Below are 26,330 nucleotides of genomic sequence, written 5' to 3'. Positions count from 1 at the left end.
TTGTATAATACTAACACAGCACAGGAGCCAAGTACTTTCAGTAGAAATATTTAAGCTATTTAAGAATATCTCAAGGGGTGTAGGCTCTGCCAAACCGGTTTCCCTACCACTGTCTGACAGTCTATCAGAGTTATTTTTAAATAAAATTGAGATAACCGGATCTGACTTGGTCTGTTCATAACCTGATCGGCTTCTGCTTCCAACTCTATTTCTGCTGCCTACACTCTTGTGCATTTGTTAAAGGCCTTTTTGTCCATCTCACACATTCTGGAAGACAAGTTGTGCTTTGTTAAATCTGGAGTTCCCGATTTGACTCCTTCCCCCTCCCCCAAATTTTAAGGTCGCTCTTCCCTCTTTTGCTTTAGTCCTGATAGAGATCTTCAACTCCTCCTTGAGCAAACCCCTGTACATATTACTGGGAATGAGGCCATAGCCCTTTTGTTTGTTGAAGAAACCAATGCGAACACTCCCTCATAGCCAGATATTGACCCATTTCCTTGAGTCACTGTTAGCTAAAATGATCAAAGGCTCAGTCAACTTTGAATTGTCTTCATTCCTAAAAAGTCACATTATTTTGGGCTATCACTCGTGCTTTTGTCCTTATCGTAGAACAAAATCAGTACTTGTGCCTACCTCCTGGCATGAGAGTGACTCTTGACGAACAGTGCAGCATGGATCACATCTCTAGGCTGCCTTTGGTGGCCTGCCCCACTCCTCCCCATTGCTTCTTTGAAACGGAAGGCAAATTTCCAACGTCCTCTGATGTATCTGAACAATTATTCTAGAAATTAAATGTTTAGAGCAGTGTTTTCTTTATGCAAGGGAGGCTAGTCTATACTTTTCTTAAAAATAGTTTTCTACTGTTAACAGAGTAACTCACTTTTTAGATATGTGTTAGGATGGCCGACACAAAGGTCTGAAAGCCTGCCTAATCCAGTAACTTGTTTATGTCCATGCAAGTTGTCTATTGTTAGAAAAAAGTATCCTGTGGGCACTCCTTTCAATATATATTGAATGCTATGTCCTCCCTATTTCCTTCAATTTCCACATAAATAACATAGTCAGTAGGATTTTATGTATTAAGAATTCTTGGATGTTAAAAAAAATCAACGCTTTTTCAATGTGTCCTACAAACATTGGTATTTTGAATACAGCACAGTCCCCACGTGGAGGCACACACAATTGACCCATTTCTAAAGGTATTCATGAGGATTTGCAATGCATTTGTCCCTCTAATGACCCTCAAAAAGCAACCTATACAAGAGGTACCGTATTTTCTGGCGTATAAGTCGACTTTTTAACCCTTAAAAATCTTTTCAAAAGTTGGGGGTCGTCTTATACGCCGGGGTCATTTTATAAGCAAGCGAATATAGCCCAAACCCTATATTTTAAAAGGAAAAGTAGGGGGTCGTCTTATACGCCAGAAAAAACGGTAAATGGTGTTGGAAAGAGTATGGACCTCATACATTTTTTTGGGGGGAGAGGGGGAATAGATAAGGTAAGGCATTTTTACATGCGAAAACAATGTTTTTTTTTTTATAGAAGGAAGAGAGGAAAAATTAAATGTGCATTTTCACCTTAAGGCTAACCCCGTTATAGTATATTTTCCGCAGTGTGGATAAAGACTCCTAGGCAATTATGGGCAAAAGTCAACATTTTCAATTATTATTTTTGGGTATCCTGTCTCTAAGCTTACATATTTTGGAGTTTGAGATTTGTGGGATATTCTCTTACTTTATTGATTCTTTCTATGTCTTTCTGCTTAATGTATTGTTATAGTGAAGCTTTTCTGAAAGATGTTAAGCAGAATGCTTTTTTCTGAATTATTTGCGGTTCTGCCGGTTTTTAGTTCCCCTTTTGTATTTTTAATTGTGAGTTTATAAGACGTGGTCTTGTGTTCTTCAGCTTCATGGTTTAGTTTCTTAGTTCCCTTTACTTGCTTCCTTTTACAGAAGAGCTGTGACGTTTCCATTTTATTTTTATATGCACTTTGGCTCAGTGTTTAAAATGACTTTTTATAAAGATAATGTAACTTCTTAAAAGGCCACTTCTGCATTCTTGTTTCTTTGCCATTTCTTTCACTACCTGTTTACAACAAAATATTTATTTGCCGTTGTATATAGCCCCAACTATAACTGCCAGGCTAGGAATAGTAATACAGCGATACGCTAAAACATTTATGATAAAAAAAACTAAAAGACGTTAAACAACAAGAAAGAAACTTGCTTTATAGGCATGGACTGGAATTATGTGGTGGGGAGCACTAATTTATGAGGCAGGTTGACAAAATTATATGACTAGAAAAGACAAATTATCCTATACATTATGTAATAATTTTTTAATGTTTACACATCGTATTACTGTCTGGGTAAAGATTTCACCTCATTACCAGCAGTTGCACAGCCAAATACATAAATAAGCAAGCGAAAGATGACCAGGTTAGTCGTGTAAATGGTTGTCCAACGTGTGAGCACATATTGCCACGTTTTTAATAACCTTTTGATCATCCGTTTGAGCTAGAATCGATTTATTTTGTTAAAATCTACAGATTATGCAGCAGATAAGGGATTATGTTGCAACTACAGGAAATTCTTAAATATACTTAAAAAAAGCTGCAGCCGCAGAATCACATAATTCCAGTGCCCCTGTCTATAGAGGAAGAGTGTTCATACATGGGAAGACATCCATCGTGGTAGCTATAGTCTCATGCTATTGGAGGATTTCAGAGGCACTGGAAAATATCTGATTTAGCCTACTTTTATGGAACAGCAAATTTAGTCCATGCAGTGATTGAAAGAAGCATTAAGGACGTTGATTAAATATAATGCCCTTGGTAGGGAAGTGAGTTCGCTCACACTTTGGCCTTCCTTGCCATAAAAATTTGACCAGTTGTCCGCATCTTAACTCCTGGACAGCCTCCTGTGGGCTGCTGAGGGGCTAACGGAAAGGAAAGGAGCAGAAACTGAAGAAAGTGAACACTACTCTTACCTATTACTCGATCTTTAAAAGGAAAGCGTATAGAGCACCACTATGGGGTTGGGAGGGAGTGGGGATAAAGAGGGCAGTTTTATTCATAAAAAATCATCTTCGAGAGTAAAGTTGCTTTATCCAGTTGGCTTCGGAACGCATTATATTGAGGAGATCAAAATCTGTGAAATCTTAATTATTTTTGAGACCATGGGCAAGACCTAGTTTGGCGCACCGTATTCCGACCAACTTTATTACAAATTTTCAGCTAATTATATACATTTATATAAAAATATTGCGTTTGAGATATCAACCTGTGACAATATCTATATGTCGACCGCTGTCAAGGTTGGTAATGCTGGGTTAAGAATAGTAAATGTAAAGTTCCCACTATATACTTGCCATCACTTCATGGTGAAGTAAGTGAAAGGGAGGAGGCCCTATATAAAATGCATTATTAAATCTTCACAATTGTCATTTGTAATACAGACGAAAAAAAATTGTCAACCATCCTTTCTCAGGAGCTTCATTTGGCACTGGAAAGAAAAGTCCATGGTATTCGGGATGTGCTTGATAAGAATATGTGCGGCCTGTTGCTAATTCTTTTGACCGCAGTACGAGGATCTCTAATTCATTTGATTGTTAGATCGATTGCACCATAAAGGTATTAAATTACATTGTTATATCTCTTCTTGATGCTGCCACCGTTTTAGTTTCTATTATTCAGGATGCACTTTACCAAGATGTTTAGTGGAAGTTATTCTAGCTGTTTAGGAAGACGCACAAATATCCTTCACTCATTTGTCGCTAATATTTGTTTAAAAATTGTCATCTTTCCTCTGCATTCTCTAGCACAGCATACATGTTTATGATCCAGATCTTGTGAAAATGACAACAAGAAGAAGTACATTTTTCCTGTTCAGTGGGCCATTGCAGAGAGGGGCCAACCATGTCCAAATTAATGTTGGCTTCGAGCCTGTCAGGATGACCTGAGATGGCTTCTGTGAGTTGGACTCTCGTTTTTAAAACGTGCAGTGCTCTGCAGGCTGCCACTTTCAATCCTGCCGAGGGCGATTCAGTCTTCTAGTTGTACATGGTGGATAAACTGAGCATGATTAAATTAACTTATAGTAGTACCTGCCATTGAAAGCACTTCAAAGTGCGATATGTAGCACTACAAACTAATAATAATAATATTTATTATTATTATTATTATTATTATTATTATTATTATTATGCACCATCTCCTCACTGAGATAATTTGTGTTAAGGCACTTCTACCCTGTTAATTATATACTTACTAGCTTACCCATCGCACGTTGCTGAGATCTCAGAAGAAAGGAAATTTAAGGAAACTTGTTATGATAACATTCAATTTACATTGTGTCATTTTTATTGAAACTTATTCATTTTAATATGGAAAACATTTTAAAGTGTTGTTTTAATTCTGTTTATTTAATAGAGTACTTGTGGATACACGGTATTTTTTGTTTTTCCGTCTGTTTCGTACACAAAGAAATCAGAAGGTTTTCCGACGTGTGACCTGGCCACATACAGTTGTCCATGTGAGCAGCAAGGATTCTCCAAATCTAGTCCACACACTTGCAGCGATTGTCCTTGTGCTTTGTTGCTAGTCATTGCAAAAGCGAGTCGCACCGGAAACTGTAAACATTCAGTATTGGAAAGATTATGAGAGGGGGGGGGGGCGATATTTAGCACATGTTTTTTTTTTGCCAGAAACCTTCGCGGGAGAGTACTCAACAACTTCCAAAAGTTTCATGCCGATCGGATGAATGGTGTAGTAATCCATAAAGGACAAACAGACAGACATACATTCGTTTTTATATATATAGATTTAGATAAGGAAACCAGGGAACTAAAGTGCAATAATAAGGCTGTGCACAAAAGCAGGTATTTGAAACAAGTTTACCCTTTTTCCGGCTGTCAATCCTCACCAAATTCATCCATCCATCATGTTTGTTAGTTTTTTCAGAGTTGCACATTTCTCATCAAACAACTACAGTTGATCATTGCGTCCTAAAACTCATAAAACTGGATAAGGGATGGCTCATCTCTCTAAACTTGTTTCGCATACTATTTTGTGCAGATCATATGAAATGGGTGCATGGCATGTTGAAACACGCTGTTGTGTAGTTTCTATAAAACATATGTAGGATCTGTGTGTTTAGACAACATACATTGCCAGATTGGTGTCAGACTGATTCTAGACACCGCCACCGGGTATGCTGGCCTGTGTACCAGCTCACAGTGCCACTAGAAACTTTTCTTACCAAGTAGAGGATAGTTCTTGGCAACTATCAAACATGACAACCCTGATCCCTCAGGACCGTGGAAACAGAGTACTACTTTTCTCTAAGTCACTCGTGCTCACTTAGTCTCAGAGAGTTACACTGAATAAACATTAGGGATGTTTTCAATAAGCATTTATTGAACAGTCATTATTCTAGTGTAAAATAGGTGTGCTGAAACAATCAGTAGACAGCGAAAGATATAAATGATTAGAAGCACTAAGAAAGTAAAAGGATGGTAGATCTTGTTCATTTTGCTATAACCATGAATACAGGCAAGTATATAAAATACATGACAATAAAATGCGTACTATGATGCTACCCTAACTAGATGTACCAAGCATGTATGTAGGTGTTAAAACCAAGAATCCCTCTAGGATAAAGTCAACCCCATTACCTGAAGTAACAGACTGTGGAACCCCGTCTTGGTCTTGAGTTGGACATCCCACAAGGGATGTTTTAGACCACTGCAAGCTGGAGTATCTGCATGCAGGAACCTCAGCATCTCTCGTCAGTGTGTCGGCAGGGAAATGCTGATCTCCTCTCTCTGCCCTAGCAAGATATTATGTTTATATACCCAAAGGTCTCCCGGGGGATCTACCTTGCTGTGCCATTTGTCGGACTTAGGATGACGTCGGGAATGAACTTTATACATTGATATTATACAGTAGATGGTAGTCCCGCTGAGTTTCCAAGAATCCTCATGCATGAAGTATGAGTCCTATACAAGGGAAAATCCTGCGTTCTGTGCGCAGTGTCGTATCTAGGTAAAAGGTCACTCTCTAAGAACCGTTATGTAAGTAATGTAAGGAAGAATATAGGTGAAGGGTTAGGACATTACCTGAGTCTATTTTGGGGTACCTATATGGAATATAACAGTGCGACTATTATAAAGTGCCCAGATAGCAATGGAATTGACTCCCTCTGAGAAATTAGCCTCCAAACAAGTATTGACTTGGAGGACGGATGTTGTCTCTGTTGCAGTGATGAGCAGAGGAAACTGAAAAATTAAACTCCCTTCATTGAAGGGGTATTTTTTTTCTTGTATGCAATAAGGTATCCCAGTCTTGACATAAATGGTACCTTAGTTATTACTGTTCTAAATAAACCACTGCATTTGTAAGTATATATTTACTGTTTGTAACCCGACTTCTACTGATCTATATTTACTTTGCAATGTAGCGGCAAGGTCGATATTGTAGATGTAGTATTTTTGTAGGTCGATATTTCAACCATGGTGTAACATGAGAACGCTGAGGAAGAGGGACACAAACAAAAACTATCCCAAGTATGTAAGTGTTCTACATGAATCAATTCTGCCAGCAAGCTTTTATGTCCTGATTGATACAATCCACTTACAGGAGCGAGTGACAGTCCTACCTACAGCGGAGTCAGCTGTGTCATCACAGGTCCACTTCAACTTGAGTGTTTCTACCAGTGGCGGCTCCTCTGCCCCAAGAGGCAAACGAAAAATAAAATTATGTAAATGCAGATCATATTATTTTTCGTTCTGTGGCTGAGTCTTGGGGCGGGGCCACAGCACTGCAGCAGGGGGGAGGAGTAGTGGACCCTGCTTTGAGTTGGCATGACAGTTTGGCCGTCTGTCTTAGGACAGCCACACTGTTATGAATACTGACATCTCTCCAACGAGCTGTGTTGCTGGGTGGAGAGACCAGCAGGCGCATGTTCCCTGCTCTCGATGGAGAGTAAAACCAGTGTGCTCTGTCCATTCCCTACTCTGCTATCATGGTGAGAGCAGCGTCTGGGTTGGCCGCAGGGGAAGCTGGGAGATCCCGTCTGTCCCCAGAGGAGAAAACTGGCAAACAGAGCATCAAGCAGGAGCCCAACGGGTAAGGTTTTTTTTTCCTTAATTATTTCAGCCTCCTGCCCCCCGCCCACCAAGCTGCCCCCCCCCCCATTTCTCTGACACCAGCCGCTACTGGTTTCTACTGAAGGTGTGACCCCTACTATACCTTTATAATGGCGAGGGAGGCGTATTAAAGGACTTTATTTGCTTGGTTTCGTTTGGGATCTGAATACATTTGTATATACAGCATAGTTTATACTTCTTATTGCTGATGCAAGTATATGTCAGCCTGTAGTACAAAATATTTGCATAAAAATAGTGATGACAAATATATGGTAGCGTTAAACTGGAAAGTGTGTTTAATATGTTCGAAGTCTACTGTGTGGTCTTGCAACATTAGGCAATAATATAAGCCTCTAAGGCTGAATGTGGGGCAGCCGTGTATTTATGGATGTATTAACATTTTATTGAAATGTTTTTATGTTCATCCCACAGAGTGAAATTATCCGATACTGGGGATATGCCAGCGAGGAGTATGAGGTGGTAACAGATGATGGCTACATACTAAGCGTTAATAGGATACCTCATGGAATCAAGAAGAATGGAAGCAAAGGTATAATAACCAATGATCGTTTTTTTTTTGTTTTTTTTTTATGTGTGGAAATGTATGTGCCATAGTTGCTCCTCTGCGTTGGAGCATGCAATTAAAACCCTTTTCTGCAGTTGTAATTTCCTTGATGGATTCCTGTAAGAGCCGACCCAGCTGAAATGCAATCGTACAGGGAAAGAAACAACTGGCATATTTTTCATCAGGGCTTTCGAAGTGATACAATTTGAGATTGCATTAGTCTGCCTCGGATTAGTTGATAACAGCGGCCATGAACCTTTGTGTAATGATAATCCGTGGGCATCATACAGAATGCTTATCTCCACCTTTCTTTCTCCTTGGTTACTAACAGTGAGCCCAAATCTGTGCTCTCATGATCATTGCCACCACCACCACCACCGTCTGTCCATCCATTTATCATCCTTTCTCATCATCACATCCATCTATCTTCATCACATCCATCCATTCTCATCATGTACACTCGTCCAACCTCATCACATCCACCATCTATCTATCCATCCTGATCACACCCATCCATCTTTCCAGCCTCATCAGTCTTCCATCCAAAATTAATCTTTGTTTTTTCAGAATAGCACAATTTGCAACAAACATCAGCAATTGATTACTACAGCATAAAGTATATAAAACTTGAAATAAAAGAAAAGTCATTAACATTAACACCTAATAAATAAAAGAATAACCAAGCTCATATTTTTTCAAATAAATGTACACTAAAGTACAATCTAGCCCTCTAAATTGTGGGGTTAAAAGCAACCACATGCATGACACTCTTAACACCTACCTCAATGTTTAGCAATTTCATTGGGATAGACCAAAGAAGCCTACCTAATTTCAGTAAAAATATATTGTGGGCGTAGGGCAGGATTTTAAATTTGAAATGCCCCATACCTCAAATCTTTACAGCAACTCAGTCGTTAATTTTGCTCAATATAGTTCAAGGTGTGCCAACATCAGTCGATGCGCCAATTTTGCTTCGAGGCTTACCATAGCCAGACCCTAGTTGGACGAGATAGTTGCACTTTTGTTTCCTTGTAAACACAAAATTATTTTCTGCCAAAAGCCATATCCCATTTAAACGAAGTTCCACATGCAGGCATCCAAAACGGTATCCTTCCTCCATGCTTAATAGGCATGGCACAGCGACATTATTAACAATTACACAATCACAATTGCATCATCCTAGATGATGATTGAAATCAACAGTAAATATTAAACAAAGAGTCAATGTTTTCAAAGAAAGTTAGCCATCCACTGTTAAATGTCTCTTACATGTGTTAGTGCATGAATATATATATTTTTTGAGAAATTACGGAGGTAAAATCGTATGAGAAGACAATGAAAACTCACACCCTTAGGGGCCTCTGCCTACTGCTACAAAATTGCACATTTTAAGACTTTTAGCAATGAAATAGCGCAATACAATTTCGAACGAATTTTATTTTCAGAAAGGAATTTCACTGAAAGCATAAAGTTTGACAGTCTTTAAATGACATGTTGCTCTCTTTGTCATGCTCTTAGTCCATTCCACACTGATGGTACAGGCCTAAAGTAAATTATGCTTTTAAATAAAAAATATAGGGATTGCAATAAAGCCGTAAAACCTAAGAAAACAAAATAAAATATGTCATGAATACTTCAAAACCAGACTACCAGATTCTACACTTCTTGAACTAAAGGCTTTAAAAAAATGTTTGAGTCTCAACAAGCACTTTTGGATCCATACCACTCATCCTCTGTGCTTTAAGTGTGAGCTTCTATATTGTTGAATATCTTATCAGAGTGCTAGGTTCAACATAAATATAAGAAAAGTCTGCAGATGCCTAGAATTTTATAATTTGTCCCTCACAACAAATAATTATAACTGCAATTAATACAGAAATACAATGATGTCTATGTTCATATATCCAGATGGATATTATGATTTATTTTGAAAAATACACAGAGACATACAAGTGGGACAGTGTACAACGAAAAATTGAGTTACCAAACTCGGGCATTGCACATAGTGGTCATGATACAATTTAGTGATTTGGCCAAAGAACATACATAGTAGCACCATAGCACATATTAATAACAAACAATATAGGTTTGTATCAGGTGCTGAAGTCGACGTTTTCGACGTTTTCCCTTAAAAAGATAATTGGACATAGCAATTGATACCTTAGAAGAATGCCATATGAGAATGATTGGCCCATCCCTCAGGGAGTAAGTGCAAGGATTTCGCTTACATCACCAAAGAGGACTTGTCTCTGACACACTTCAGAACCTGTAACCCTTCAATGAAAGGACTGTCATTGACGGATTAGCTTGAGCTGCTGATGCTGTACTGTTGGTGTTTTATGAACATGAGATGCGAAGAGGACTGTGTGGTTCTAGAAGAGGACAATGAGCACAACGATATCCCTGGAGAGTACCCCTGGGCAAGGATGATCAGACCACTAGGAACACAATTGATCTGATGGCGAGACTAGCAAGAACAGCAGAAAGACGTGTCTCCACAAAATGAAAAATAGCCTCCAACTTATTTATGGAAAGATAGCCTCTCTACCTGATTCAATGGACAAAATTAAAGGAAGAGCGGACCAACATAGGGAACACCTGAATAAGGTGGCATGGTGAATCTCAGAGGCTGAAGATACCACAGAACAAAAGAAAATAATTCAGCGCCTTGAAGGAGATTGAAGTGATCTCAATGAAATTTGAGGATCTGGAGGCACGTTCTCGACTATGCAATCTCTGAATCTTGGGTTTGCAGAAATCGACGAATACTGGCCCCATACCCAAATATGTTGAAAGGTTTTAGGCCATGTTTGGAGAATACACGTTTTTATCTGTATTTGTAGTGGAGAGGGCACACTGTTTCCTTGCACCACACCTTCCGCCTGGCACACCCCGTTGCCCATAACTCCTGAATTGTAGGGACCGCAAGACCGTCCTATAGATGGCAAGAGAGAGATGAGACATGAACTTTAAACAATTCTCAATTCAAATCCACTTAAGAATATAATGAAAATAGGTGCACTGCTGGGGACCCCCATGTTGGTTTGCTACTAGACTATGAGCATAATTTTCATCATTGCTAACCTAGTTCTTTGGGGCTTAACGTTATGGACTTCCCTGAGGTTTGTTTCTTCAATGTGGCTGGGAGGTAAAGCATTGGTTTTTTTTCATTTGTCTACTCACACCACCTGCATTTGTGTGCACCTGTTTAAAATACGTATGTCTTCTTTAAGTGGTTTATTTCTTACACGCCATTTCTTTCTAAACCACATAACCAGCACCTCACCAGGAAACATAACACCCTTAAATAATACACAGATTATGTTTATAACCTTTTTACAGCAGATGGGCATCGACTCCAGAGGGGGAGCATGGAGAGATATATTGTAGATGGGATAAAGGTGGTATGGTTGTATTAAAACTGTCTAAAATTAAAATTGTTATTTAATGGAGGTTTTCTTTTTCCCTGTTTGCATAGGTGCAAAGCCCGTAGTGTTTTTGCAGCATGGTTTGCTTGCGGATGCTAGCAATTGGGTTACAAACCTGGCCAGCAACAGTTTGGGATTCATTTTAGCTGATGCCGGCTATGATGTTTGGTTGGGAAACAGCCGAGGAAATACCTGGTCCAGAAAACACAAGACATTGTCCGCTGAACAAGATGAATTCTGGGAATTCAGGTATAACGCAGTACATAGAGTTTGAAAAGACACACATATTACATTTATTTTAAAGTATTTTATTAAGCCTACCTCTATAGAGCACATGCTTTTTGACAACTGCAATTGATGGTGCCTTTGAATTTAATTCAAAACAGCTCTTTGATGAGTGGGGAGGCTGAAATTTAAAATAAAGACTCTTACTCCCTTTGTTGTTTCACAACAAGCATTGGCATGCCAAGAAGGGTTTGATAGACAAGTTAGAATGTTTAGGAAAGTTACTATAGAGTATCAACGACTGTACTTAACCCCTTCCATGCTGGGCCGATTTTCCTCGTGCGCTAGGCTTTTAAAGAATCAATGGCTTTATGACGGCCCCCAGCCGTCATCAGCACACAAGCACTGTAATGCATGACGGATGGGGGCCGTCATCAGCATGGAAGGGGTTAATCATTATCCTGTTAGACTTGCTGGGCGCACGGATTGTTATTTTTTTCCTTCTGCGGTTCTTGTCAGTCATATGATGTATTTGTATTTAAAATAGTATTAAAAAACTAATTTAAAAAAAGCATTTGTATGCTAATAAGTATACATACTGCCAAATGCAATTCAAAAATTCTATTGCAGTAGCAAATAATTTTTTTTTTTTTATTGGCTATAAAATGCATATACCTTTGTGCAGGCACTGCATTGTCTTCCCCGTGTTCTGCCTATATTATTTTCATCATCTGCTTAAAAATGGAAGTGTTTTCTGTGGAGTAAAGCCCTGCTTGAGCATGGGAAAATATTAAAAGACCTGATGCTGTGAATAACTATACCGAACACATAAGCAACCTGGCACTTGCCTCTTTCTTCATGCTTCAAACCCACAAATGGCTAAGAGTCTTGGTGGACAGGGCGTTCTGTCGCAAACATGACGAGTACCCAGTCCGCCAATCTCTAGGCCCACCTGCCTCATAGAAATGGGCTTACCGTAAGCTTTCCAATGACGGACCCCCTGTTGGAACCATCAACGGATATCTTGCTCTAAGTCCAATACCACCCTGTTAAAGGTAGATGGTGTATTTCTTATTTCTTTTATTTATGCCCGTCACCACCAGGTAAATCCTGGCAGTGAGGGACAGAAAGAAGCAATAATGACCCACATGCACTGAGAGGAAACACCCAGGGTGTGGAAGTCATTAGCATCTTTTTTTTTAGGAAGAAACTCCTGCTTTGGGAGTTTGTTTCTGAAAAACAAAAAAAGGTTAAAAGTTTGCTGAATGGCCATTAAAACAAATCGTGGTCATCCACCATACTTTTTGTAACTTGGAGGGAACCACTGTGATGATGGGTGTTTTCAAGGTACAGAGATAACCGCTGGGCCGGTGGCCATCTGTAAATTAGATGAATGAAGTACTGTAGGGGTGACAGACATCATGTCTTCTACCTTCCCTACGGATAGCACTACGTCTGTCACACTTATAATCGGGCCCATAGTCTAACACCCCACCTATCAGAGGCGCCCCACTTCACTCCACTGACAGCAAGTCGGTGTGTGATTGAAACGTTTCACGTATTTGGAAAGTTTTCTAAAAACTACCAAATGCAATAAGATTCCATCACCGTGGCAGATTGCCCGCTATATAAATGCCAAATACCATTATGTTATTGTGGTAATTGATCAAGGCACTCTATTATGTCTGACAGAGCATTTCTGTCAGTTCTTCATTGAGCATCCTGAGATACCATAGCTTTTTGTCCCAACAAGTAATATCTTACTTAGGGCCTGATTATGATCTTGGTGGACAGGATGCTTCGTCACAAACCTGACAAATATCTTGTCCGCCATATTACAAGTTTCGTATGATTTATGGACTTGTAATACGGAGGACGGGATAACCTTCACATTTGTGACTCAGTAACCCTGTCCACCAAGATCTTAATCAGGCCCTTAGTTCCTTCTATACTTGTATGCCCTTGATTACGCCTATACTTTTCTCCATATACAAATTCTTGGCTTCCATGTTATGTCTTATTCAGTAGCTCATAGATAAATAATGTATCAGTCCCACTGTGTAATTCAGTTTGTGGTGGTGCTTTCATAAGACTATCGTACTATGTCAGCATTTATTTTGTTAGTATCAGGGTCAATAACTGCAACTATTGTGATGTGCTATTTGCAAGTGTGTCCATTTTGTAGCACTTAGCGATGCAATTGCTTGGATATGAGTCACAAGAAAAAAACATACAGGGTCTTTCAGGTGGACCAGTGATCAGACGACTATACACCAGGAACCCGCACAGTTGAATAGCATTAACTCTACAGATGTTAGCTGAGGAAGCATAAATAGCACATATAATGCAATAACATTAATAGCATGAGTTGAGAAAGCAAACAAAAGCAACATGGATTAAAATACAATGGCTATACATTGGTCTAGCTTTTAAGAGAACAAGATGACTTGCTTCTTTTAGGTTATGTTCCTTTGTTGTACACTTAGCAAGGGTTAGATCTTTAATATGCAGCCCAAATAGCCTACTAGAAGAGAGGTACAATCAACTGAGGAACGCTAAGTAGCCAACTTGATTCAGATGTCCTTTGGTGATTCGACCTAGCGCAACCATTGTGAATTGTTCCTCCAAAGTCAAGCGTTGCTTCCTGAAGATCACCAAGTAAAAGAATTAAACAGCAGAACTGTTCCTCTAACATCACTTGACATTAATGGCAAATGGATGCTTGAAAGCCTAATATGAATTACTGATTCATTTCTGATGATTACTTTTTTGTGTGTTTATTTGTAGTTACGATGAAATGGCAAAGCAGGACCTTCCAGCTTTAATAAACTTTATTGTTCAGAAAACTGGACAGGATCAACTGTACTATGTTGGCCATTCACAGGGCACTACGATTGGTAAGTTATACTGTAGAAATTAAAACTGGGGCACTTCAAAAACATTGATTTAATTGACCTATATTCGATCATAAAGGGTCCTAATCGTCTTGAAATACTAACACAGTTTTTGCAGAAGCTTATTGGTTTGTTGTTTCAGAGGTTATGATAATGCTCTATTTAAAATAATAAATCTTCTATGCAATTTTGCTCCCCCCTCTGTATTTTCTGATTGATGGCGCCTTCATGAAAAAATGATTGAGTACAATTAAAACAGTAATCTAGGCGGGATTATGTGTTTTGCAGTCTCTACACCTAGCCCGTAACCAAGAAGAATCTTGCAATTCTGGGCAAATCAGTTTATCTCACTGTTTATTGAATTGCAAATCTATCTGAACTAATATAAATATGCGTAATGTTTAAACAAGTCCAACTGTGCAGTGGTCTACATGAAATAACATGCACCCCCACCCCCCAAATTTAGCCCCCATCGCATGCTTGGTTCCGCAATCCACACACCATATTTTACTACGTACAGAAAGTCATGATCCAGATGACCCCCACCCCCCAAATTTAGCCCCCATCGCATGCTTGGTTCCGCAATCCACACACCATATTTTACTACGTACAGAAAGTCATGATCCAGATGTTCGTGTTGTAGTGAAAGTATTTCTTGAACTGTGATTTTCTGTTCTTTCAAGCATGATCTGCACTATAGGGAACATTTAAAGAAACTGCCCTTTTTCGACACATCTGTTCTTCTGAGCAAAAGTCATCATTGAGGTCATTGTGGCTCCATGACTTTTTGTTCAGACTTAAAACTTAAAGTTACACTGAACTCTCAAAGTTGTTATGAATAGATTCACACATTTGTGTATATGTAGTTTGTAATCTTTGTTTTTGCTTGAGAAGTTAGCCTAACTGTAGGTCTGGCACCATGGATTGTGACCTGCTTGTCTACTTCTTACTTTATTTAAGGACTGACCTTTTGGATATATTTACACCGCTGGTAGGAAATGAAATAATGTTGTGTGATGGATGTTTCTTGTGAATGATAACGTAAACATCAGTGGGTGGTTTTTAGTTTTGCACGAAGAAAGGACACTTGGTCTCCGAGCATCCTATTAAACAATGTATTAGGCAAAATGTCTGTCCTTGTTGAGGTATGGACGTGAGGTCTGGGAGTTTGTAAAGACTGACAAATACAAGTAGAAGAAAAACTATTTTTACGACGAGTAGAGCAGCTCCCGCAAAACACCCCTGCATTGTTAGTGAATGCAGTGTTTAGTCCACTATTGTGTTGGATTAAGATCTGATCCTGAGAGGAGACGAAGCCCAATCGATTTATTCTTTAGGATTGTTTTCCCTTGACCAGGTGCATAGAATTCCTTGGCTATTGTATGCTAAGGCAGCTTTTGCGTCGCTTGGGAGATTGGATATTTTCACTGCATCCTATTTTTGGTCTTCTCGAGAACTGAATGGTATTGAAAGATTGTTCCTTGAGCAGGCTCAGCTAGCGGGGTCACATGCTTTTAGACTGTCCAGGGTATAGAGCCATATTTACTGCAGGTGCGCTATCAGCGGGACAGGTTTTTATTATCCAGGTTTAGGTTTAACCTGTTACATCATCTTTTGGCCTTTCCAAGTGACTGAGCCTATTCTGAGAGTAGGGTGCCCGGCTGCTGTGACAATAGGCCTCCCCAGGCCAGCTTTCATTTAGTAATGTTTTGTGATTATTTTAATAGGCCTAGAAGTCGATTTTTAGTACCACTGCTGAAATCCCTCTACTTTTCACTAGCCTAATGAACTTGTATTGTTTATCGTGCTGTTTTTTTAGGTGGGAGATTGACTTCCCGTAGATCTAGACAGGACTGGTTTCTTTGTTTTGTATTTTACTGTATTGGGTTTTTAATTGAGATGTATTTTATGTAAACTGTTTTATACTGTACTCGTATAAACCGTGATTGACTCGAATTGCGCCAAATTTTGCTCAGAGGGAGCAGAGAGAGTGAGCGAGAGAGAGATATCATTTGTATGCCTATCTTTTTGTCTGCCTCAATATTTCTGGGTCATAGTAGGATAGTGTCTAAAATACGGAGAGGTAAGTTGGCTTTAGAAGATTTGTTTTCGATAGGAAAAAGTTAGTGTCAGGAAGAGAAGATTTTGATTTATTCCTGGTATTTATGGGACTCTTCAGTGTAACTTGAATAGACTGAAAGCTCAAATGTAGTCTTGCACATGCTATATTTAGGTAAGAATGACTTGTTACCAGGCACAGTAATAAGGGTGATTTTTTTTTTCAAACATATTTTTATTGACATTTTACATTTTCAATGACATTTTGCATCATATCGCGATTCTTCAGAACACATTTACTTGTATTTATATCATAATGCTTTGTTATTCGTGCGGTGAATAGTCGAGTTTCTAGTCACTATTGAGATCTTTCTACGGAGAATTGCTGAATTTAACTGGGGGTGAAAAAAAAAAGAACTCAGGGGTGCTCATGGAATTTAGGGTACAGGTGTCGGATGAGGTCTTAGGGCGGCATGTGTCTCGGTGAACGGTAGTTCCACAAATTACCAGGGGCAAAGGGGGGGGGGGGGTCGGTCTATTTCTGGGGGTCCGGCTTACACTTAAGGCGTAAAGCCCGGCACTAATACCTAGTAACTGTGCACTGCGGGAGATCAGGCATTCGTGTTCGCGGCCTGCAATTGCGACTTTGTGTCTCGTGGTGTGTGAGGGACTCCCTCCGGGTCGTCATGGGTTAGTGATTGTTTGAATTGATTCAGTAGGATAGCCCAGTCCAGTGATTTAGGGTGTTTGCATGTCCCTTTCTCCTTCTCTTCTCGTAATGTTTCTTCCTCCGCCATTGCCCATTTTTGTACCACCCCCACCCATGAAGCAATCGGAGGGCCTTCCTTGGGGGGGGGGGACAAGGCCTACATAGGGGTGACCCATTAATATTGAGTATTATATATATTTAATATCGTAGGATATATTAGATTAGATTTATTATATTAAATGTATCATATTAATAAATAACAGCTTTTACACTGGTACAGTCAACCTACACTGGTAGGCCTGCAGCCATTTTGGCACTGCCACTGTAGTGGATGGCACAATTGGTGCTGCAGTCCACTGGGGCATTTCACTTCAGGCCCTGTGTACACTTTGTACCTTTAACTAGGGGCCTATAGGTACATTAAATATGCCAGTCGGGTGTATACTATTTTCATCTTGTTGAAGTGGAATACTTCACCACTGGTTTGCGGGGGTAAAGTGCACAGAGTTCTACAGCCAGCAGAACAGTCAAGGCAAGAATTTGGGTGTAGATCAAGCAAACATGGTCATTCCTATACCTATACTTACTGTTAAAAAGAGAGCCACTGGGCTATATTCCTGTGTGAGTGGTGCTTCTGTGTGGTACACATACATTTATCTCATAGCTCCAGAGCAGTGGTACCAGTCCTATTCAATTTATGTGATGCCATTGAAGAATACAGGTTCCTCTGAAAGTTCCAACTGCTTAGGTTGATCAAGCTTTGATTATGTTCCCTGAACCGGTTCAGTAAGTCTCAAACCAGATCCTCTTACAGGGGTTGATAAGTAACAGAGCCCCATACCTCTTGTGGTCATTAAGCTTCACACCACATGCCTTAAATGTATGTCTGCTTCTGTTATTCTTCCATTGACCTTTTGGTCTTTCACCACCCTCCTCTCTTCCAAAGGCCATACTGCACCACACTGTTCATGCTTGGTCTTGAGGAAGCAGTGGCCAATCCTGTAGTCACTCGTATAGTAAGGGGCTGTGGAAGTCTGACGAGTAAAGGTGGTCCTCCCTAAAGCCACAACTGGTATAACAGTTGCGCAGCTCATTTCCTTGTGGGGTGCAGTGCATTATTTCCCTACTGATGTAGGTCTGAAGAAGGCCACAGAAAAAGTAAATCAACATATGTTACAGAGATGTGGCAACCTTATTGGTATGCTTGAGGTAACCCATTAAGGTGGATACATTATTAGCATGACATGTTGTAGTATCATAAACGTATTCCTCTCAGAACTCAATGCTACCACTGCAGCATACTTGGATAAGAGATAATATGCTAAAATTAGCAGATGATATATGTGTCCTTAGTCAACAGATTTGAACAAATAGAATTTGAGATATACTGACTGCCAGTCCTCAAAATTTCATCACACTACATTTGTGAAGTGCTTGTTAATCTATTCTACAACATGTTAGCTTGTGTGAGATAAACAAGGTAATATTCCTACCTAGGGTTGTGCAGGATGTGAGTATCTTGTAGAGATAAACATGCCCGTTCTATGGCTGTTATGGGCTTTGGGTAGCCTGTATTTACGGTTTCTTCCGTTTAGATTGGGTAATAGTTCAATAATAAGTGACTTCTTTGAAGGTACCCACACTAACAAATAATTGCTACAGATAATTAACTTGTTCTTCTCTTAAATAATGTTATTGCATTTTTCTGCAGGGTTTATAGCCTTTTCAACTATGCCAGAGCTGGCAAAGAGAATCAAAATGTTTTTTGCCCTTGCACCAGTGGCTACGGTCAAATTTTCCAGTAGCCCAATGGCCAAACTAGGGATCATTCCAGAATTCTTTGTCGAGGTACGTGATTTTTCGTTATAATATTTAATGGTATAAATATTGTAATTTTATTATAAAGCACTGTATGCACGGGCTCAAAAAGTACATCTAGGAGAACTGAATACTGTTCAGTGAATAAGAGCATTATCTGACCCTGACCAGTTGAGCTTAATTGAGTTTCACCATCTAAGCAATGTAATATTTTTATGTACTCAACGCGCTCCTATGTATACAAAAAAGCATACAAAATTGTCACGTACCTTTTTAACAAGCCCACTTGAGGTACAGTTGAGAGTTGTTTGAAAATATTCCGTTCTGAGTACTTAATAGTTTGGGCAGTTAAAAAGGGGGAGTTGTGATGCTTAACTTGCTGTCAATAAATGTTTGGGAAGCGCTCTTTTAAAATTTTGTTGGCACTCAAAGAATTGAGCAAAACGGTAGTAATCCACTCAGGTCAGTTTTTGGTTACTTGAGCACTACAACACTATGCATAGAAGTGCAAACAAATCTGAATTTCCATGTCTAATATCAGCCGATTTACTTTGCAAATGCACCGTGATCTATTTTGTTCCCCTTAATTTCTCTTCAGGAAACAATTCTCCACGTGGAAAAATCACCCTTTCCCTCTCTGACAAATGAACTTAATGTGAAACAAAATACACCAATAAAGGGGAATGTGGGAATAATTAGCCAAATAGCCTTTGAATGAGAATCTCTCAATTTGTCCTTTAGTATCACTTTTGTGCACATTCATTAAACTGAGAGACAGCAAATACAATTGTGTTTATGGTTCTGAATAGCTACGTTTTCAAATATTAGCTTTTTTTCTAGGGCTAACTGCTACAATGAAAACCTTTGATGTATATGTAGAAGTGAGAGTGAAAGTAATCCAAGAATTGTTTTTGTTTTTTTACAGGGACTATTTGGCAGGAAAGAATTTCTTCCACAGTCTTATATAGTGAAATGGTTCGCTACCCACTTTTGCACCCATGAAATTATAGAAGAGCTTTGTGGCAATATCTTTTTTATTCTTTGTGGGTTTAATGAAAAGAATCTGAATATGGTATGTACATGTATAAAAAGAATTTTCTTTTTAATTTTGTCTGGTTTTAAGCATCTCTGGTTTGAAATTGTTAGGCTGTGAAGATAAAGGGATAAAACCTACGTCTCTCATATCTCAGATTACCTTCATCATGCACTACATGAACAGACATGGCCAACAAGCTGCCCTTATACACAGAGCCAAATGCCACTAACTTGCTTAGCAGCACAAGCTAGGAAAGCTCTAAATACACGACAAGCACATGAAAGCTCATTCCACATTGTACCTTGCTGCCAGCATCATGTCTCACTCTTCACCCCTGAATCATCTTGAGACATGACCAAATCTGCAGTCCTGTAAACATCTTATAAAGCTTTGTCTGCACAAGAAAGGGGAGGAGGACCTGCAGTCTTCCTGAATTAATCGTAGACTTGCACGCTCCAAATCTGTCGCCTTTTTCTCCTTGAAGCTTTTCATCTGACTCATTACCCCTTCTGTAGTGTCTTGCGAGATGTAGAGTCTTGCAAATTAACAATGATGGAACCCTTTTGGCCACTGATGAACTCCATAGAGTTATGACATAATGATTAAAGTGTATTGCTGTAAGGCCTGCTTTAGAATGTTGAGTTCGCAGTTATCCTTATAATGATGTGTGTTACTAAGCTCCATGTGTGGCATGGTCATTGGCTGGTACCCGTGCCGCGATGGGCAGACTCTACAAATGGCAACGAGGTAGGGGATAAGTAACACAAAGTTTGACAGGTCACTTTTAGAGAGATTGCTGTGGTTCAAGCAAACTGCTTGTGCGTGCCACGTGTGCCGTCCTCAAAGTACAGAATCGCCGTTTAATGTATGTGGTGTCAAAGCGCAACTCTGGCCTCTGCGAAGCAGTTGAAAACTAAAACATTCAGAGAGAATCTGCATGTCATTAGTCAAGAACCTGTTGGTCAGGCTGTACATAAAGGTACCACGCCACTACACAACATAGAGTACATGCAACAGTGTGGTCCTACTGGCAATTGCTTACAAGAAAAAATACTGTGTTAATTCACGTATTGAAATCCTGACCACAGAGAGAAAAAAAGGAAGAAAACACATGTGGTATTTTCAGAATTAATTCAATTTATATTCCTTGGAATATTTTTGGTACGGCGTACAAATGTTAAAATGTTTATATAACAGTTGCTCCAAAGAGCGCATAGAAGTATTTAGAGGTGCTCATGTGCAGGGTGATATTGAAAAGAAGAATGAGGATTGTCTCAGAATTCTTTTTATACAATTTTTAACCATGGCTAAAGTGTCTCAAATTAGCCAACGTAATATGCCTGTTTGAAAAAACAATCTTCTGCTCAAAAGTAATAATCCATAGCTAAGGACTGGTGGTCACTAAATCCGAACACACCATTCATAAGGAATTGATGCAGTCTGACTCAATTTGACAGGTGAGAGAGCAAATCTGCTGGGGAAGTTTGCCTCAGTGATTCTCCAGCCAACGATTCGTGGACCAGTTGTGACGCACCTCATTTTACTCTATGAATAACTGCAAAGTAGACGTGTTTGCATCTAATTGACAAACTGTGTCTGGTGCATCAAAAACTGTAGGAGATGGAGGCGTAACAGAACCTTTCATGTTGAAGTTGCAGCAGGGGTGGGTGATAAAGTTTACCCCAATGTACACTCCTGCGAATTAATATCGGGTTTTCGGTCCTTCTTAGTATATGGTGGATATAATATGAATTACTATGGAGCTAGAAGCAGTTGTGTACTATTTTTTACTTTTAACTTTATTGGTGCATGATGCTCGGTCCCGTGAAGACTACTGAATGTTTGCCATATTCATATGTATGCAAATCCAGTCCAAGACATCGGTTACCTTTAGAACCCCCTGCTCATTATTAAATGGAAATACAGCTGATCTCTCCTTAGAGCTCCTTCAATATTGAGCATTAATGCTGCATTTGCATGTGACGGGTATACCCGGTTGTTTAAAATCAGTTTAGTAGAAATTCCCTAAATTCATTTGTTACTATTTATGTATTCAGTTATTGAAAATGAGCAGTTACATGCCAAATCAAATGCTTTTTTCAAACACTACTTTTTGCCCAAAATCTGTTTGAATGCACACCTCTATAGTGGGAATCAAAAATAATGTTTTTCCTAACATTTATTGTCTCTCTAGAGTCGAGTGGATGTATATTCATCACATTGTCCAGCTGGAACATCAGTACAGAATATGGTTCATTGGGGCCAGGTAATTCCTTTTTAAATGTTTTGGAGACCTTTGTTACCTCACTTGATACGGATACAATTTTATTGTACCACTTTTGGCAAGCTGTGATTCTCATGTATGGAGTCTGGTAATTTATTCTATTGTGTTCAGTCTTCCCCCATTTCCAGTTGTCAGTTAGGAGCGAATGGTCACATCTTGTCTTCCACGAAATATGTGGTAAAGTATTTTATGTGAAGCATTCAGTGTAGGAGCTCAGATATCTGAGGAAAATCTGCAATGCAAACTTCACTGGGTCTGAATCGGTTTTTGCTAATAAGTGGTAGTAATCCTGCAGTATCAATGGCACAACATGTGGTAGAGTGAAGCATAGGGAGCAGGTTGAATTCCTGATCTAAGGAAGTGGCCCTCGGTTTGGGCTTACCTCCTCAGGTTGCTGTTAGGTACAGTCTGGCTTATGGATCCACCTCAAGAATCTACCAACATGGATGTTTTTAATTTGACAGCGTGATCCTCTGGACATGGATTGACCTGACCGAAACTGAATTCTGCCACTGTCTGGTTTTGCTTCTATATGGTATCCTGAAATATTCCTTTTGCAGCTTTGCCATCCCCAGAGGGGGGATTTTGACAGCTTTTAACACAATTTATAAATATGCACCACAAGTGTTTGAAGCCTCCAAAGAGAGAGAACCCATGTCTGCTCGTACACTGTATTTTATTTCCAGAAAAAATATATTATAACTATTTATAGGTGATCATACCAACAGATTTTCAAAGTCGATGGGAAAAATAACACTAAAGAGGATTGTGAGAGCTACAGTGTGTCCACTTTATTGATAGAAAAGTACAGAATACTAAGGAGATTATGGAAAAACAGTGTCTATTTTCCCTGTTGACTTCTGGGAAAGAAGTTGGTGCCCTACTGCTCTTCTGGCTCTTAGTTGGGGGCTTCTTTTAACAAGTCCACCACACCCCGTGACAAAACCAAAGTCAATAGGTATAAAGGCTTATGTTCTGCCCCTGGACCTGCATGGCCTCTTGTCTCATGGTCCTTATTGGGCCCCTTCCCTTTTCCCTTCTCTTGGTTGGAATCGGCTTTCAGTAGATGCCTTTCGAGACAAATTAGTTTGCTAGAGGTGAGTGTGTTGGTGGAAGACTAGGTTCCATTCAGAACTGATGGGTCAGTAGAGATAGGCGTGTCAGCTGAGGAATCTTTCAGACAGCAGGTGGGACTGATTTAGGGTGTGTACGACTCTGAATGACTTGATTTGGAGGTAGTGGATTTGTGTTAGGAAATAACTTCTGAACAGAAAGCAGGACCAGTTTCATGTGGGTGTTTTCCATACATGAAGGATGCTGGTAATGGGTTAGGATATTCCCTAATCTGTGCATATTCCATCATCCTCCAATGACATCCACTGTGTGCCGTGCCAATCCCGTCTTAAGCTTCTGGTCGAAGCTTCACTGACTCAAGATTGGTGGCTCGACCAGGGACTGCTGGTATCACAACAACTTCTAGATTGGCGATGGGTACTTCACTATGGGTAATGCACCTAGTGTCAAGTAGCGCACAAAGTGCACCAATTTCATACTTTTCAATGTCCCAATGATTGTTGCACACAAGCTGCTTAAAATACTACTTCCTTAGCATCATAGTTCATCCTCAAGATGAGTTCACCATGGTCCACCAAACTCTCTGGACCCCTTTATTTAATTGGATTATGTGGACTAATCCTTTTTTGCCAAAAAAGTATTTAAAACTCAAATGTACATATGATGCATTATTCAAAGGTGAGAACAATGTGATCATAGACTGCTACGCCTTCTGTTTGCCATGTTTTTTTAGCAAGGCCCTTCCCATTGCTTCCATGGAGGAGTTATTCCAATTCACATTTTGGTATATGCATGTAACATTATCAACGGGCATTAATAAAACTATTCTGTGTCTCTGGTCTCCAATAAGGGCAAGACATTTTGAACAGAGGGACCAAGTAATGGATGATCATACAAAGATCACTTGAATATTTAATGTGATTGCTTCCTTCAAAGTTGGGCTAAGGTATATTTTTGGAGCAGGCTGGAGGAGAGCGTACATTCTGAAAATGTACAACTTCTCAGATATTAGAAATACACACACATTTATAATAGTTGTAATAACTCAGTATAGCTTAAGGCTGTCAACATCATCAGATGTGAGGCTCCAGAATCCATTTCGTACTGGTGCAGTTGATTAGAAAAGAGATTTGTAGTAAAACTGTCATATGTTTAGCCTTTGTTTTATTTACATTCTTAGATAGACTTTTTGTGTGAATAAAATGTTTCGTAGGTCTGGGCTATAGCAAGTCAATATATGCTCATGTTACATTTAGTTGTAGGATTCTCTGTCATACCAGAGCCTGCAATAGGTCAGCTGAGCAGTATGGGGGGTGGGGGTGTCTGGATGCGCATGTCTGACTTATTTGCAATAGATTAATGCTATAGAATTTTAAATACGTCATGCGGGTTTCTGCCAAGAACTTACTTCAATAGATACTGGTTAGTTTTTTACATTTGTGTCTGCAAAAGTAAACTTCATTGTTTTGCATATTTAAAATTATACATAATTTGTACTTTGTATTATTGTAGGCTGTGAGAACGGGTGTGCTGCAGGCATTGGACTATGGGAGCAAGGCTAAAAACATGGCTCATTATAATCAGGTAAACTGATTTTGATTAAACTACTAAGAAAATGAAACCATGTAGGAGGTTATATTTTTCACACAGTTAAAACATCTTTCGATTACCGCTCATGACAACATTTGTGTGACAATCTTAGACATCAGATTGATAAAAAGAAGAAAGTGTCAGAGACACTACTTTTTCATTCAGCTTTGAGTTCGTTTAATTAGCAGCTCGGGAGCTCCTCCTTTTTAATTTGAAGGCTTCAAAAAAAGTGGGATCCCTAAGAGCTTTAGAATTGCTCTGGTTATGACGCGTTCGGCAGCAAGCACCTATAATCGTGATTAAAAAAACAGATTACTCCAGTGCAGCAGGACACCATTATTTTGTAATGGACACACTTATATAACGTGCATATTTATATAAAATGTCCCAGTATCAAAGTACATCCATGACGCTTACTCTAAAATGTTCTTCTTTTTCCCTAATTCCAATAATATGCTTTTACAGCTGCGGATTGCTTTGGGTGATTGGTGTGTGTGTGTGTGTGTGTGTGTGTGTGTGTGTATATATATATATATATATATAATCTGTGAAACCTCCTTTGTGCCTGAACCGTGCTATGAAACCCCTCTTTGTCCGCACATAGTCCTAACTGTTCCTCTCTTACACCGGCCATCTAGCATGTTGGAGACACGTCCTCCTCGGTCCAGTCGTCGTCTTCTCCTAACATCACGTCCAGCTGGGCTTAACCAATCCTGGCGCTGCATGTGAGCACTGCCAGTATTGAAGGGAGCGGCCTCTCTCGCCGCTTCCAAGGACACTGGAGGTTTATGTAGTCTCTCAACCTGGCTGTCTACGACAGCTGGGTTGAGAGGTGTAGAAGGCGCATGCCGGTTTGGCCGTTGTAAGACGCCGTCCCAAGGAACATTCGCGCTATAAACTAGTTTACAGTCAGCCCACCACTGATGCCACTCAGCAGGCCCCGCCCTGACCCTTGGTTCATGATGGGTTTTTGAAATATAAAATGGTAATAAATGAACTTAATTACCATTTTATTTTTCCTCTCTCTAGCAATTAAGTGGAGTGATGCTCCTCCTCTCAAACAGAGGACCCGCCCCTGCCTAAAGCGTATCCCTTCGCCCTGGTGTTTCCTACTTACTCTCACCAGTAGATTCTGCTCATATCTTCGGTGTAACCGTTGCTTTGCAACAGTTGAGGTTTGTGCCAAATGTATGTCATTTTTATAATTGAAAATATGACCCAGAATTATTACATAATACTTGTGTAAAACCGCAATCCAATTTGCAAGACAAGAAGTAGCTTCTGGCCTTCATATTGGATGTCTTTTCTATTATGGTTTCATATCATACATAGTAGGATTGTACAGCGACTGAGCTTTTTTTGGTTTATGGCCACCCTAGAATAAAAAGCTTTTCCTGAATTGGATTCCAGTCCGACATAATGTGCCCGCATTTATCCGAAGACACTTCTGCAATACCCTCTGATTGTCATGGGCGTCCGCAGGGGAGGTCAAGGTGGGGCACT

General features: G+C 39.6%; 1 protein-coding gene across 2 annotated transcripts in view; it reads left to right on the top strand.

Annotated features, from left to right (window-relative positions):
- LOC147711166 (lysosomal acid lipase/cholesteryl ester hydrolase-like) overlaps positions 1–26,330 on the top strand; it is a 67,960-nt gene that overhangs the window by 18,450 nt on the left and 23,180 nt on the right. For both annotated transcript variants that reach the window (XR_015295896.1, XM_086921947.1), the window contains exons 3-9: positions 7,579–7,696; positions 11,190–11,388; positions 14,152–14,261; positions 18,737–18,873; positions 19,769–19,915; positions 22,074–22,145; positions 24,750–24,821. Coding sequence is in view for 1 of the 2 variants with exons in the window: in XM_086921947.1 (XP_086778073.1) it covers positions 7,579–7,696; positions 11,190–11,388; positions 14,152–14,261; positions 18,737–18,873; positions 19,769–19,915; positions 22,074–22,145; positions 24,750–24,821 (855 nt within the window). In the remaining variant the exon portion in view is untranslated. The remainder of the gene's footprint in view (positions 1–7,578; positions 7,697–11,189; positions 11,389–14,151; positions 14,262–18,736; positions 18,874–19,768; positions 19,916–22,073; positions 22,146–24,749; positions 24,822–26,330) is intronic.

The sequence above is a fragment of the Lissotriton vulgaris genome, chromosome 5 (genome assembly GCF_964263255.1).
Source record: "Lissotriton vulgaris chromosome 5, aLisVul1.2, whole genome shotgun sequence".
NCBI classification, from domain to species: Eukaryota; Metazoa; Chordata; class Amphibia; order Caudata; family Salamandridae; genus Lissotriton; species Lissotriton vulgaris.
This window is presented reverse-complemented; position numbering and strand designations above follow the sequence as displayed.